At 38.9% G+C, this 16,170-nt stretch overlaps 1 protein-coding gene across 3 annotated transcripts in view; it reads left to right on the top strand.

Annotated features, from left to right (window-relative positions):
- Positions 1–16,170, top strand: part of PKHD1 (PKHD1 ciliary IPT domain containing fibrocystin/polyductin) — a 454,852-nt gene that overhangs the window by 201,040 nt on the left and 237,642 nt on the right. For all 3 annotated transcript variants that reach the window (XM_060403704.1, XM_060403705.1, XM_027959080.3), the window contains exons 47-48: positions 7,350–7,485; positions 10,957–11,203. In XM_060403704.1, coding sequence (XP_060259687.1) covers positions 7,350–7,485; positions 10,957–11,203 — 383 coding nt within the window. The remainder of the gene's footprint in view (positions 1–7,349; positions 7,486–10,956; positions 11,204–16,170) is intronic.

Raw genomic sequence — 16,170 nt, 5'->3', positions numbered from 1 at the left:
GATTCTTTTAAGTTGTTCATCAAAACAGAATCATATGTTCTGGGTCCTTTGATGATTCAGGATATGTAATTTTAATAGAATTCTTTAGCAAATCTTGTATTTAGTTGGTCAAAGTTAGAGGATTCTTTGATTTGTAGCAGTGGTCAAGCACACATAAGATTTCCGTGTGTTGTGTTCGTATAAATCACAAAAGCCCTGAGTGGCACACAGAACTCTTATCTGGTTGCGATTTAGGGTTTTTATCCACAGCAATTTAAAAGTCTAATAATTTTATGTTCATTGATTCTAACCTCACAAAGTTTATGAAATAGTGTGAGTCCATTTCATCTTTATGGACTGTGGTTTGCCAAGTTTCAACATCAACATTCTGTTCATAGGGTTCTTAATCTATTTAGGGCCCCCTCCCATTAAAAAATGGTGATATAAATTTGTGTTGTTTGCTATAGTTTACTAGGGTTTCTTAAGTGATTCCCTAATACTTACCTCAGTGTGTGTGTCTACATGATAAACTTCAAACTATGGATGACTTCCCCACCACTGCATGGCCTGGGGACAAGAATGTAGCTGAGCTGAGGACTTCTTGGATAAGAAGTACTAGTTCTCAAGGGAAATCCGTGGCTGCCATCGGTTTCCGACCTATAATGAGTCCTTATGTTCTTTTTCTTGAAGGAGTAACATGCATGTTAGTGTCACAGTTCAGAATAATCATAGATGGAAGAGACCTAGAGTACTTCTGGGGACCAAGGGAAGAGTGTTCTCTTTAGCTCATTCCTGAATGCTTTGACCAACTGACATTTAAATGATAAGTTTTTACTTTGGTACTTCCTTTGATGATTCATAACCACAGATACCAATCTTGAGTTAAAAAAAATCACTTTCTTGTTAAGCTACACTTTCCTACGTTTAATTCTCCAGCTTCCTTCCTTCTTTCTCTTCTGAACCCTCATTTTTAGGAGGGAAATACCTGCCAGTTTTCCCTTTTCTCTGAAAAGATTACCGCCTTGAAGGATGATTCTTCTTTTCAAGTTCCTAAGTTTTCAAGAGAGGATGAGACCCAGATTTAGATTCTGTGATACGGGTTGACCTAAGGCCCATAAATTTCTCAGAAACAACCTTAGAGAAGATGCTAAAAACAAAACGCCCATCAAGCTGAAGAACTAAGTGTCCTGGAAAATTAATGTCACAACATCTTAATTGATGCTAAATAGACATCATAATTAGTGGAAGAGTGACATAAATTAAGATTCAGACTATGACAAAAGGGTGCTTTTCATAACAAAATATAATCTCACCCCGGGGGTATAATTCACCAGCGATGCAATACAGCTGAGAACTTCTCAGTCTCCTAACAAGTAAGTGCAGGACCAAAGTCTTTGGATGGAAAATGTTAAACAGTTTCTTATAGGCATGATCTAGATCTTATTTAAGCATCTGAACCTTAAAGCCGTGCAATTTTATTGTGTATATGTATGACATTATCACATATTCACAATGGAATATTACTCAGCTATTAAAAATTAAACTGGGCCATTTGTAGAGACATGGATGGACCTAGGGGTTGTCATAAGGGGTGAAATAAGTCAGAAAGAGAAAAACATTATAAACTGATGCATAAATGTGGACTGTAGAAGAGTGGTACAGATGAACCTGTTTGCAGGGCAGGAAAAGAGATGCAGATGTAGAGAACATGTGGGCACGGTGGTAAAGGGGGAGTGGGGTGGGTTGGGAGATTGGGGTTGCCGTAATTACCCTATCACGTGTAAAGTAGATCGCTAGTGGGAGGCTGCTGTATATACAGGGAGCTCAGCTCAATGTTCTGTGGTGACCTAGAAGGGTGGGATGGGGGTGAGGTAGAAAGGAGATCCAAGAGGGAGGACTATATGTATACATATAAGTGATTCAATTCATTGTATGCAGAAACTAACACAATATTGTAAAGCAACTATATCCCAATAAAACATAAATAAAGCATGTAATATTAGAGGTAAATATTACCTAAGAGTTGACCCAGTTAGAACTCTTGAATTTACAGGTACAGAAATGGAGGCTTTGGGAAGCCATATGAGAACCAAAGATCATGCCCAGTATTGTGGAGCTTGGACCACCTGGATATCACGCCTGGTCCAACACTCATTTAATTATATATGGGAAAATGGCCTTGGCAAAAAGTATTTATTAGTGCTTACTCCAATATTCTCTGAAGTGTTTTCCATGGAGGGCTAGATCCAAGAGAGGGTCTGAGAAAAGGAAGATTCTTAGGTTAATTACATATAGGATATGCTAGGCACAGTGGTAAAAAGTCTGCCTGCCAATGTAGGAGACACAGGAGGAGATGCAGGTTCGATCCCAGGATTGGGAAGATCCCCTGGAGTAGGAAATGGCAACCCTCTCCAGTATTCTTGCCTGGAGAATTCCATGGACAGAGGAGCCTGGCAGGCTACAGTCTGCAAGGTCCGAAAGAGTCAGAAAAGAATGAGTGACTGAGCGCACACACATACACATGCTGTTTACCATCCCTCCCGGCCTCTGAAATTCACATTGCATATTAACCCATTAAAGTCTTTGCAAAGTTCTAGGGTTAAAAGAAAATGAAAAATCTATAAATCTTTATTTAGCGCACTATTGCTCAGATTTATCTGGGAACCACTTTATTGCTGTATAAAACTGTATTTGTTGTTGGTGGTGGTTTATTTTGGATGCCAACCTCTCTTTGGTTGTAGAAATCTGACTTTAGCCTCTTTCTTTCAAATCTGCCATTTCTTTAGGAATTAAAAATTTCAGACCCTTTGGCTTAATCATTCTTAGACCTTCCACCTGCATGTAATTGGTGACACACAGTGATCAGTGAGTCATGTTCTAAAACAAACACTAGTTTCTGGAAGAATCTTTTATTAGAAAGGATTTTTTCCCATTAGACATATTTGTTTATGTTGGGACTCTCATACCCAACGTTACCTTGGTATTGAGATGAGTAGAATAATTTTCAGTGAGGATGGCTTTATTATGCAAGAAAAAGAGATGTGCAAACCATCATTATACATCCAAGTTTGGTCATTGTCGTTTGTTTATTCTGCCATACTAGCCTTGCTTTTAATTAGCACCCCCTCCCACAGTCTCCAAGATGTCCTGATTTGGATGTAAATTATGATCACCCCACTTTTGGAAGTATCTGTAGGATGGTTGCCTTTTTGTTGTTATTGTAATTCATTCAAGCAAATGATACTACTTAAAAAAAATCTTCTTCAGGAAAATGCTGTTGAGGTTGCTTCATTCTATTTCTCTCAGGGTTACTTTTCATTTTCACTTGTGGATTTGTCTTCCTCAATTTAGAACTTTCATCATTTTGTTTCTCTAAATTCCATCCTAGGTCTCCTTCTTCTCTACATATCCTTGCTCTCCTTGGGAAAAATCTCATTTTCTCTAGTGGTTTCAATTACCATCCACATGCTGATGTCTCCCATATATTTGCATTTATTTCTACCATTTTATCTTGTGCTTTCAGTTTGAAATTCATTTTCTATGTTTTTTTCCCTACTTTTCAAACTTGATTTGTCTTGCATTGAATAATATCTTTTAAAATATTCACTCATTTGAAAGTTATTCCTTCTGTTAACATCGTATAGGTTCTTGGACTTAAATTTGTGACATGCCTGCTCATCTTCAGAAAGTTTTAATTACATTGGCATTGTTAAACTTCACCTGAGCCATGCAAGGACCTTAAACTTCTTTAACTTCTTCACCCTCTCATCTCATACATTACTTTTCTCTAGTATTTGTTCTTCTTTTTAAAACAGATGTTTCATGGAAATATGACATTTATGTGGAAAAGTGCACAAATCACAAGTGAAGAGCTCTATGAATTTTTGTAAAGCAAAATCACATGCATACCATCCAGATCTAGAAATAGAACATCATCAGTTCCTCTAAAAACCCTTAATGTCTGCTCCCAGTTAATCCCAACCCCTACCCCCAGCCAAAGGAGAACCATTATTCAGACTTCTCAAGTATAGGGTTAATTTCAAATCTGTTTTTGAACTTCATGTAAATGGAATCATACATCATGCAACTCTAATGTGACTGGCTTCTTTGGCATATTATTATATCTGTGAGATTCATTCATGTTTTTTTATGTTTCAATAATTTTTTCTTCCAATTGTTGTGTCATTGTTGTTGTTCAGTCAATAAGTCATGTCCAACTGTTTGCAACCCCATGGACTGCAGCACACCGGGCTTCCCTGCCCTTACCATCTCCCAGAGTTTGCTCAAACTCATGTCCATTGAGTCAGTGATGCCATCCAACCATCTTGTTATCTGTCATCCCCTTCTCCTCCTGTCTTCAGTCTTTCCGAGAATCAGGGTCTTTTCCAATAAGTCGTCTTGCCGCATCAGGTGGCCAAAGTGTTGGAGCTTCAGCTTCAACATCAGTTCTTCCAATGAATATTCAGGATTGATTTCATTTAGGATTGACTGGTTTGATCTCCTTGAAGTCCAAGGGACTCTCAAGAGTCTTCTCCAGCACCTCAATTCAAAAGCATCAATTCTTCCCTTTTATGGGCTGTATTATAGTTTTTAAAGCCATGTTGCTATTGCTGGACATTTGCCTGTTTCCAGTTTAGGGTTATTACAGAGAAAGATGTTATGAACAATCTTCAGTATGTATCTTGGTGTTCACAAGCATGCATATCTGTTGAGTATGTGCCAGATTTTAAAACTGCTGGCTCAGAGGCTGGCCCTTTAGCTTTAGTGGATGATGCCAAACCCCACACAATCCCAAGTGTTTAACTTGTACCACCAGTTTGCAAAACGTGTTTCAGAGCTAGGTCTTGGAATTTCTCTTGACCAACATTCTGTAGAATTTCTTTATGTCTCTGTAGTATTCTTATTCCTAATTCCCCCATCTTCCTCTTTTCTGATTTAACTCTCATTGTTTTAGCCTGTGGTAACTTTTTAAACTGATGGTCTATGAAAGGTAAAGATTTTGACCTTTACCTTTACCTTACCAAGAAATGGAGACCCCATTCTTGGAAGGTTGTTACTATAGATCGCTAGGTTGGAGTTCACTTTGCCTTGATGCTTTGGCGTTAGTGCTCATTGTCTTCTATCTTCTAGTCCTGAAGTTAAAGAGTTTTTAGATAATTCATGGAAGCCATATATAGGATGGATAAACAACAAGGTCCTTCTGTGTAGCACAGGGAACTGTATTCAGTATCCTGTGATAAACCATAATGGAAAGTAATTTTAAAAGGGATGTGTATGTAACTAGAGGACTTCTCCAGTGGCTCAACGGTAAAGAATCTGCCTGCAATGCAGGAGACTTGGTTTGACCCTGGGTCAGGAAGATCCCCCGGAGAAAGAAATGGAAACCTACTCCAATATTTTTGCTGGGTAAATCCCATAGACAGAGGAGCCTGGTGGGCTACAGTCCATGGGATCGCAAAATGGTCAGACATGACTTAGTGGCTAAACAGCACAAATGTATATAGCTGAGTGCCTTTGCCAAAAAAAAAAAAAAACAAAAAACCCCACACACAGAAAACCCAGTTTATAGATACTCTAATTCTAAGTCTTTTATATGTAACCTATTAGCTCTTCCTCTTTGGGGATTTTTGGGATCTCGTCCTTGTCCCTGGTATGTGTAATTCCAATATGATGTAACTTTGCTATGGCTTTTTCTTCTGACCACTCTGCTAGGCAATGGGCAGGACTTTTCAGTCTGGAAAGTCATATCCTTTCCTTCTGGGAAATTTTCTTTACTTATTTCTTTGATAATTATCTCCCCTATATTTTCTGTTTTATTTAAACTCTTATTATTTTGATATTAGCTTTCCTGAATTACTTTTCTAATCTTCTTAATTTCTCTCTGATTTCCCATTGCCTTTTTATCCTACTTTCTTAGATTTTTTTCTATTTAATTTATTAATTCTACTCTCCTATTATTTTTTTTTCTAAAAAATTCCTTTTTGGGCTTCTTCTTTCATGAACATGATACTCTTATTTCGCTGATGTTATTAAGTTTCCTTTCTGATTTCTATACTGGCATTGTCTCCACTGGGTTTCTTTTCTTCTGTTTCTTTTCATCACTGTCTTCCAGGTGGAGACTCTTGACAGTTTCTGGTGATCCTCAAACATACATCTATTTTAGGCAATGAAACAGTGAAGTACTAACAGCTGGATTAGATGGAGTTTGTTGAAGAGGTTTTACAGAAAATCCTGGAAGCAGTTTTTGTTGTTTTTTAGACTTTTTAATATTTATTTTTTATATTGACATACAGTAAAATGGACTTTTGGATGTACAGTTCTGTAAATTTTTAACATATGAGTAGATTTATGTAACTACCACTAAGATATGGAACAATTGCATCAGCCTGAAAAAACCCTCCCTTTGGCTCCATCTCTGTAGCTACATCTTCTTTTCATATCCCCTTGGAGGTCACTAATCTATTCCCTGTCACTGTAGCTTTTTCTTTTCAACAATCATATGAATGGGATAACATAGTATGTAACCTTTTGAGACTGGCTTCTTTCACTGGAAGACACCTTTGGTATTTATCTAACTTGCTGCAAGAAATAGTATTTTATTCCTTGTTATTGTGGGGGACAGTATTCCACTATATGGATGTACCACAGTTTATTCATTTGTTGAAGGACATTTGAACTGTTTCCAGATTTGGTGATTGACTACAAATAAAATTGTCTTAACCATCTGTTTAAGGCTTTTGTATGAACCTAAGTTTTCATTTCTCTAAGGTAAATGCTTACGAATTGAATTGTTAGGTCAGTGATGTGTGCAGGCGTGCGAAGTCGCTTCAATCGTGTCTGACTCTTTGAGACCCCATGGACTGTAACCTGCCAGGCTCATTTGTCCATGAAATTCTCCATGCAAGAGTACTGGAGTGGGTTGTCATGCCTTCCTTCAGGAGATCTTCCTGACCCAGGGATGAAGCCTGTGTCTTTTACGCTCCTGCATTGGTAGATAGGATCTTTACCACTAGCACCACTTGGGAAGCCTCTAGGTCAATAGTAAGATTATGTTAACTTTGTTAAAAAGTACCAAACAATTTTTCCACAGTGTTTGCATCATTTTGCATTCCCACCAGCAGTGTATGAAAATTTCAATTATTTTTTTTCTTCATCAGCGTTTGGTATTGTCACTAATTTTTATTTAACCCTCTAATAGGTATGTAGGATATTGCATTGTGATCCTTTGTGATATATATGTGCTTTGCAAATATTTTCTCTTAGTCTGTAGCTTGTCTTTTTACTCAGTTGCTTTTATTCATGTATTAACATTGTATTTCATTTGGCCAGTTCTCTTATTTTTCTTTCCTTATCCCCCTTCGAAATCACAGGGAAACCTATGTATGTCAGCTGGGATCAAATCTCCCAGAAGGTGGGAACTGAGAGTTTCTAACACAACCTTTGTGAATTTTGATCTCACTCACTGTGTGGCCATCAGGACCTGTTCAGGCTGCTCCCAAGGACAGGGTAAGTTGTTTGAGTAGATAAGACAAATAATAAAACTAGTAAATAAGTCCAGTACACACATAAATGTGATAAATAGTGGCAAAGCCATTGGGATTCATTATTTCTTTTACTTACAAGATTTCTTTAAGAGGAACTAAAGATCTTCTTGATGAGGGTGAAAGAGGAGAGTGAAAAAACTGGTTTAAAACTCAACATTCAAAAAACTAAAATTGTGGCATCTGGTCCCATTACTTCATGGCAAAAGAAGGGGAAAAAAAATGGAAGCAGTGACAGATTTTATTTTCTTGGACTCCAAAATCACTGTGGATGGTGACTGCAGCCATGAAATTAAAAGAAGGAAGGAAAGCTATGGCAAACCCAAACAGCTTTTTAAAAAGCAGAAACATCAACATCACTTTGCTGACAAAAGTGTGTATAGTCAAAGCTATGGTTTTTCCAATAGTCATGTGCAGATATGAGAGTTGTACCATAAAGAAGGCTGAGCACCAAAGAATTGATGCTTTCAAAGGACTCTTGAGAGTCCTTTGGACAGCAGGGAGATCAAACTAGTCAATCCTAAAGGAAATCAACCCTAAATATTCACTGGAAGGACTAATGCTGAAGCTCCAATATTTTGGCCACCTGATGTGAAGAGCTGATTCATTGAAAAAGACCCTGATGCTGGGAAAGACTGAAGGCAAGAGGAGAAGGGGGCAGCAGAGGACGAGATGGTTAAATAGCGTCACTGAATCAATGGACATGAATTTGAGCAAACTCTGGGAGATAGTAAATGACAGGGAAGCCTGGGGTGCTGCAGTCCATGGGGTCTCAGAGTTGCACATGACTTAGTGACTGAACAACAACATAAGATTTCATCAGTAGAAACTGCTGCTCAAATCTCCGAAAAGAAATTCTAGAGGAGGCCAGGTGCTCCCAATATGGTTCTTGCAGCTCCCCAGCCTTTCCCTACCTGGTGCCTGTCATACTCTGTTATGATAATTCCATGTCTCTGCTGGATTCTGAGCTTCACGAATGCAGGGACCACAGCTCTCTCTCATATTGAAGTATAGTTGATTTACAGTATTGTATTAGTTTCTGTACAACATAGTGGTTCAATATTTTTATGGATTACACTCCATTTAAAGTTCTTAAAAATATTGACTATATTCCCTGTGCTGTACAATATTACCTTGTATCTACTTTTCTTTGTACATGGTAGTTTGTACGTCTTGAGCCGCTCCCTTATTGTGCCCTACCCATGTCCCTCTCCCCACTGGTAGCCACTAGTTTATTGTCTATATCTGATCACATCTCTTTTGCTCAGAGTTTTATCATTAGTAACCAGTAGCCTGGTGCCCAGTAGGTTCACTGATTAAATCAATGAATGGAGTTGGGTGGATATACATATGGATATGAACTAATATACATGCAAGCTTTCCTGAAAGAGCTAGAGTTCAGGAAGCTTATGTTTTCAACAGCCCAAGGCTTTTTGTATGCACAGAGAGACCATAAGAATTCTTGTTCACTTGTTAACCACATCTCAGAGGTGATGAGAAATACCTTGGAGAACTCATGGGCTAAGGCGAAAGAAACTAGAGAGCAATCTAGTTGATTTGCTCGTTGTAAACAGACAAACCAAGTGGTTCAAGTAAATATGCTCTTGTGGTTTGAATTGCCAATTTAGATAATTGTTTGTTTTTTTAATTAAATGAATAATCAGTAAGTCTCCACTTTGCTTTTTATCCCCCCTCTATAGACAGAGCCAAAAATTGTTTTTATTTGGGTGGCATCTGAGTTTAAGATTGTAGAAATAACAATAGGAATAAAAAATGCCTTAAGACAATCACTTCAAATATTAATTCCTCAGTTAGTAGCTTCACTGTCTCTTATCATTCATAAGACACTGAAAAGGAGCAAGCTACTCCTTATGAGCTCTAATTTCTTCTCCCTGGATGTCCTTGGCTAAGCCATTCCTTTCATTTGTTTAAAAACTATTTAGTCCCGATTCTGTTTAAGGACCTGAGTGGTACAGAGATGAAAGGCACATAGTTCTTGTCTTCCAGGAGCTTTCCATCTAGGCACAAAAATAAATGTCTGAGCTAATGAATGTAATAGTATGATGAATCCAATGCTTGAGAACTGAGCAAGGTCAATGAGGGGAACAGCAAGGAAGGGGGTCAGGTAGGACTTCATCATAGATTGCCTTGAGCAGGATTTAGAAAGGTGAAGAGAAGTTTGCAAGAAGGAAGAGGCAGAGAAAAGTTTTTACATGTTAGGAATAGCCGATGCAAAAATAAATTCAAAGAGCAAGTTATGATTGGGAAGTTGCAAAGAAATACAATATAGCTGAATTATAAAATTGCTTGTGGTGTTAGATAACAACAAGTTGCTTCCCTGGTGGCTCAGATGGTAAAGAATCTGCCTACAATGGAAGAGACCTGGGTTTGATCCTGTGGTTGGAAAGATCCTCTGGAGAAGGGAATGGCTACCTAATCCAGTATTCTTTCCTTGAGATGACAGAGGACAGAGGAGCCTGGCGGACTACAGTCCATGGGGTCAAAGAGTTGGACACGACTGAGTGACTGGCACAGACACACACAGAAGTTTCTGAGGTGGAATTGTAGCATCGTGAATGAATGACAGTTGACTGCACAGACTCTACTGGGATGAGAATGAAAGCATTAGGGCCTCTTTCTGTTTATATCTTATTTTACATGTTTCCTCTTTTATGTATTTTATAAGATACAGCAATATGGTAGCATATATACTAAGAGATGTGTCCTGAGTTTTTAAACTTTAATGACAGGGGGCTGAGAGTTAGAAGAGTAGCCCGAGAGCTAATACCTATAAAATGTGTTATTATTTGTCCATGTGATTGATTGAATATGGATTTTGAGGGCAGATGTTTTAAGCATAAGTCTCATAAGGAGTAGGGTTAGACTTGCCTTGGAAGAACTAGAGCAGAGGGGTGGAAAGACTAGCCCTCAGCACCCTTCACATTTAGTGATTAGTGATGTTCGGCGCCACTCCCAGTAGACCGCCATTTCTCACCCTTGGCATTTGGGACTGGATAACTGTTTGTTGTGGGGGCTCCCCTGTGCATTGTAGAGTGCTGGGTAGCATCCTTGCCTCTTCCCACCAGATGCCCGTAGCACTGCTGTCCACTCAGTTGTGACAGCCAAAAATGCTTGCTACCAAATGTCCCCTGCAGGGCAAACCACCCCTGGTTGGGAATCACTGCCTGAGGATACAGGCTACGTGAGGACAGTCCCCCTCCTATTCTTATTTCACGCTGTCTGCAGCACATAGCACAGAGCCTGACATACTGTCAACTCAGGATATATATTTTTTCTTGGACAAATAAGTGAACAAATTGTTAAACTGTATAAATATGCAATTTTAAAATGCTGAAAATAACTCAGTGACTTCAGTTGCCATTTGTGATCACATTCTTTTGTGCCTTTGGGTCACAGTCTTTCTTCCAACTTACAGGTGGGTTTACTGTGAAGACCAACCAGTTGAAGTTTGTGAACTCTCCGAACTTGGTAGCATTTCCGTCTCCTCATGCAGCCATTTTGGAAGACTTGGATGGGTCTCTGTCTGGAAAAAATAGAAGTCACATTCTTGCTTCTATGGAAACACTTCCAGCTTCCTGTGTGGTCAAAGCCAGCTTCAGCCAGCTTGTCCATGGCAGTGTCTGTGAGGAAAATGTTCTCTTTCATCGGATGTCTATTGGTTTGTAAGTTGAATTAACTCTACATTTTGGCTTGTCAATGGACATGTATATATCATTCAGGTTGTTGATATTTATAGAAGAGAAATTGTTTTCCAGATTCTGTTTGATGTATTTAGTTCTGCAGAAGTCATATGGGATAATTTTGACAGCTGTCAATCATAAGTTTATGGTGCTTTTAGGCTGATTTAAATGACAGCTTATTTTCAATAACAGTGGACCACATCTCATAACCCTTGACCACTTATTGGCATTTTGAGTTCATAATTTCCTCTCAAAAAGACTTGCAACCAACAAAAAATTGAAATGTATTTAAATTAAGAGGAGTATTAATAAATTCCAATAATGTCCATTCTCATTTATATGCACCTCCTCTCCCTGAGCTCCTTTTAAGTGTTTGCTATGCTCCAGGGAAGCATTGCTGATGCTCCCTATTACTTGTGAAGTTGCTTCTCACCAGTTCATTTTCCTTGTTAATTCTGTGAACTATTGGATTTGTACAATACATAGCCTACTTAATATTGGAGCAAGAACTCTTGTTTATGCTACTCAGACTACCATTAAGTCAGGAGCTAGGCTGTTTATAATGCATAATAGGATTGCTTCTGCCCCCTTTAATTTCCAGGTAATGATTGCTGAGTGACTAGGGTTCTATCTTTTACCTGTTTCAAATGCATTGTATATAATTAGCCAGACTCCTTTCTCTCCTTTGTTTTAAGTGTCATAACTTCATGAATATTAAGTCAGGTGCTTCAACCAGATCATGCCGGCATCTTATTTAAACACGAAACTCCACAGGGAGGGAGTCAGTATGGTCAGGTTTGCACTAAGCCTGTATTCTGAATGCATACGCCATCCGTATCTTGACATTCTGTTTTAGAGACCTTAGTAATACCCTGCTAGCATGGAATTGTCTGAAAACTTTCCACTTTTGCTTTTCAAGCTGTTTATTATTCTATCTAATGTTAATGGACCCAATCCCAGTGAGTAATAACAGTATGGAGCAATATGTTTTCATTTCTACTCATTTTGATTATGTAGATCATGCCTTTCATTCTTAGGGATGCATCCTGATTTTTATGATTTTTTGTGATTTTAACAAAGATGTTTTTAATGAGCATTTTGAGGTTTACAAAAGTGAGCCATTTATTTCTTATATGCGTGTATTTTTTTAATGAAAAAATAGATTTGTATAGTTAAAAAGAACATTATGTCCTTGTATAACACTGATTTCTCTGGGTTCTTGATACTCCTTTTCTATGTCTTGAAAACCTACTGAAAGACTGTCTCTGAAGGTGGCATTTAGTGGTGTGGCATTAGAAGCCGCTGCAGTTGTAATCCTTCTGAGCATCTGTTCTTGGAGGTCTTCAGGACAGGACACCTAGGTGCTTGCTTTGGCAGCAAGTCATGATCCCAGCACTCAAGGACTGACAAGGTCTAAAAGAGAATAATCCTGATACTATATTCTGAGTAGATTCAGAAGATCCCTACTAGGGTAAAACACTTGCCTTGGTTTGTTTGGAATTTCCTTGGTTTTAAAATAAAAAAAATCTCATGTCCCAGAAACCCCTTCAGTCTCGAGAAAACCAAGATGGTTGGTCACTCTACTCCCTAGGCTTCTATTTAAACATTTTCAGGTTGATTCACAGATCATTGATTGTGATTCACAATTAATCACAATCAATCAATTCACAATCAATCAATTCACAATCACAGATCATTGATTCCAGAGCATTTGTGGACAAATGCTCAATGACTCCAAGCCCAAGGGAGGCTCAGCACACTCCCAGTTATGAGTCTCTTAGCCCTGTGTCCTCATCTCTAGGGCGAGATGGTTAGGTTAGATGATCTCTAAGGCCTTGCTAGTCAGAGTGTATCGGTGTGACCTGGGACTAGATGCAGGGAATCTCAAACTCACCATAGACATCCTGAGTCAGGACCCCTGGGGAATTTATACTCAAGTTTTAGAAGCACTGCCCTCAGGTCTTTCTAACTTGATCTTTCCAGATTCTATCCCCAGTTATTTGTGTGCAGTGACTTGATCTCTGTCCCAGGGCATTATAACCTCATTAGGAACATGTCAGAGCTAATGAGCAATTTGAATTCCACGTAGATACAAACTTTGTGGCATTTCACGGAGAAAGGATTAATTTGCTGTGCTGTTTTCCCTGGAGCATGCACCCTAAGAGTTGATTTGCAAAGCTCTCACAGTCCCCATCATTTAGGGTTGCTTGCTGATGGGGATCTGATGTGGCACATGGACCCTGCCCTCTTTCCTTTCAACATTTAGCCCCCTCCTGCCTCCTCAGTCCAGGTGCTTAGTAGGGTGTGAGGTCTGCACAGCTGCCTGAATGGGGCACCCCTGCCCCCTAACTAACAACAGAGTACTTGGGGTGTGATCTCTTCCTCGGAGGCTCCTCCTGGCCCATGTTCACTATAGGTTCCATGTTTGACATTGACAACCTTCCCTCACTACATTTTCCAAGAGTGATGGGTGCCCACATTTGTGGCACTTCTGGTTTCGTAGCTTCCTCTGACTTCATCCTCACAATTGTGTTGACCAAGGCATAAAAATGTTTAAAGTTGGCAATAATAATTAATATTTTGGTGAAGAAAAATTTCCTACCCTTTACAAGGCAGAGTCTATGTTCTGTTTTGTTAAAAATAATGACATGTTTAGTCTGGGTGAGTTCTCTCTCACTCACAAGTTCTAAAACGTGCTTTCTTAAGGGGTCACTGGTGTTCAGCATAGCATTTCTTTCCTGAATTCTATTTCTACCAATCTCTTTCTGTCAACCCCATCCTTCCTGATAAGACCAGGAAGTGGTAGCTCTACCAGTATAAGCCAAGACCTCATTTCAGAAAAATGTCAGCACCGTTTGCTCCAGAGGCCTCATCATGGCAAAATGGCTCATGCAGTCCCTGGGTTTATTGATCCTAAATTTCTTCTGCGTAGAGATGCTTACCTGGGACAAGGATCACGTCACCAGTAGGGTATTGTGTGCTCCTTCTAGGCCTCCTTTCTAAGCTTTTCTTCCTGACCCTTCAATGCTAGTGTTCCTTAAGATTCTTTAAGAAGCTTTCAAGTTATGCACTTCCCAAATGATCTGGACTGTTTCATAGCCTCAGTTAACATTCACTGATGCTGCTTTATGGAAGTCCAGACTGATTTATCCAACTGCCCTTAGGATCTGTCCAATATTGTAGTCACTCACCACAGGTGGCCGCTGAACACGTGAAATGTGGCTCATCCAAATGGAGATGTGCTGTAAATGTAAATTATGCATCTTGTTTCTAAGACTTTGTATGAAAAAAGGAATGCAAAATAGCTCAATGATTTGTTTATATTGATTATCGTGAATGATAAGATTTTGAATATGTTGGGTTAAATATATTATTAAATTAATTTTGCTTGCTTCTTTTTCATTTTTTAATATGGCTATGATAAAACTTAAGGCTCTATCTGTGATTTGCATTTATGGCTTGCATTGTATTTCCACTGAGCTGTAGTGCTTTCAATTTCTGTTAGAGTATTCAGCAGCCATCTCAAACACAACCTGTCAAAACCAAACTTAAGGTCTTTATTCCATGAACCTATTGGGTGTTAAGAACCTCTGGGTGTTCAGACAAACGATGCAATTACCTAAACCAGAAATGAGAGTTATCCTTGACTCATCTGCTCACAGAAATCACCTACCATGTCCAGTCCATTTCATCTCCTAAAAAGACATCCCTTTTGAGTTATATTACTTCTCTCCTTCCCAACTTCTCTAGTCCAGCTTGACACTCAGATCCCACCTGTTTAACTGCAGCAGCCACTTAGCTTGCCACCTTGCTGGGATCCTATCCTTAAACTTGTGAGTCTTTGTAGATCAGATCTGGTCCTGCTACTCATGCATTCCCTTGCTTGAGACTTCATCAGGGCCTTCCCAGTGCCTCCCAGTGAAAGCCTACCATTTTTAATGTCTCAAGGGCCCTTCATGACCTACTCCTATTTGTGTTATACTTCTAGGATCATTTCTCAATGCTCTGCCCTCCTTTCCCTAAAATTTAAGCCTCAGCCACACTCAACTTTTTTGTGTTTTTCAATCCATAGGGTTCAGCTTCCATGAACTCAGCATGAAGGTAGTTTACTCTGGTGAGCTTCCCCGAGCTTTCTGCACAGCTTTGTATCCCTGCTGTGTGCTGGCTCTCTGTGCTTTCTCTAATCAATACTCACAGCTCCTACATAGCTTATAAATCACCCCTCCCTTCTCATTCACGGTAAGTAGGACAAGGATAGTGGGATTTTTTTGTTTGTTTGTTTCTTACGGTACCCAATACCATGTTGAACATAAAGTGACTCAATAAAATTAGTATTGAATAAATAAATATCATTTAAGAAATTGTGGACTCCCCCAGATTTTCCTCTCATGTTCTTATTGTCCATTTCTCTCTTAGGACCTATTTATAAGGAGTCCACAGCACTTAACATTTCTTTAGAAGATCCAGGATTAAAATACTATCCTAAGTCTTTATTTCTAAAATTCCTAGAAACATCAAATACTCAAGAATATCCTTTCATAATGTCTTCTGGGCTTTTGCTTGCCTGGGGCTGTCAGTTGATCAGACAATTTATTTTAACAGCTGATTTCTTCTCAACTCCACCCCTACCCCACCCCTACTGAAATAGCAGTTTGCATACATTTGCAAACATTTTCTTTTCCTGGTGGTATAGATGCACAGAATTGTGATGGGGAGAATGAGAACCAACTTTCACAATTACCATCTGGGAATTATTTGTTTTTTTGGTTTAGAGCACTCTACAACTCCTTCAGTTGACACAGATTTATTCAAATATCAGTAAATCAAGCCTTGATCTGTCTTCCAATTATGTACTGAACCGAATGTGGGGGAAATTAAAAGAGTTTACAAGATGTTGTAGGTTAGCCAACCAGTCCTTCTGAGTTTTAATAGGAAGTACATAAAAGAAA

The sequence above is a fragment of the Ovis aries genome, chromosome 20 (assembly GCF_016772045.2).
Source record: "Ovis aries strain OAR_USU_Benz2616 breed Rambouillet chromosome 20, ARS-UI_Ramb_v3.0, whole genome shotgun sequence".
NCBI classification, from domain to species: domain Eukaryota; kingdom Metazoa; phylum Chordata; class Mammalia; order Artiodactyla; family Bovidae; genus Ovis; species Ovis aries.
Note: the sequence above shows the minus strand (reverse complement) of the source record. Positions and strands in the feature narration are given on the sequence as shown.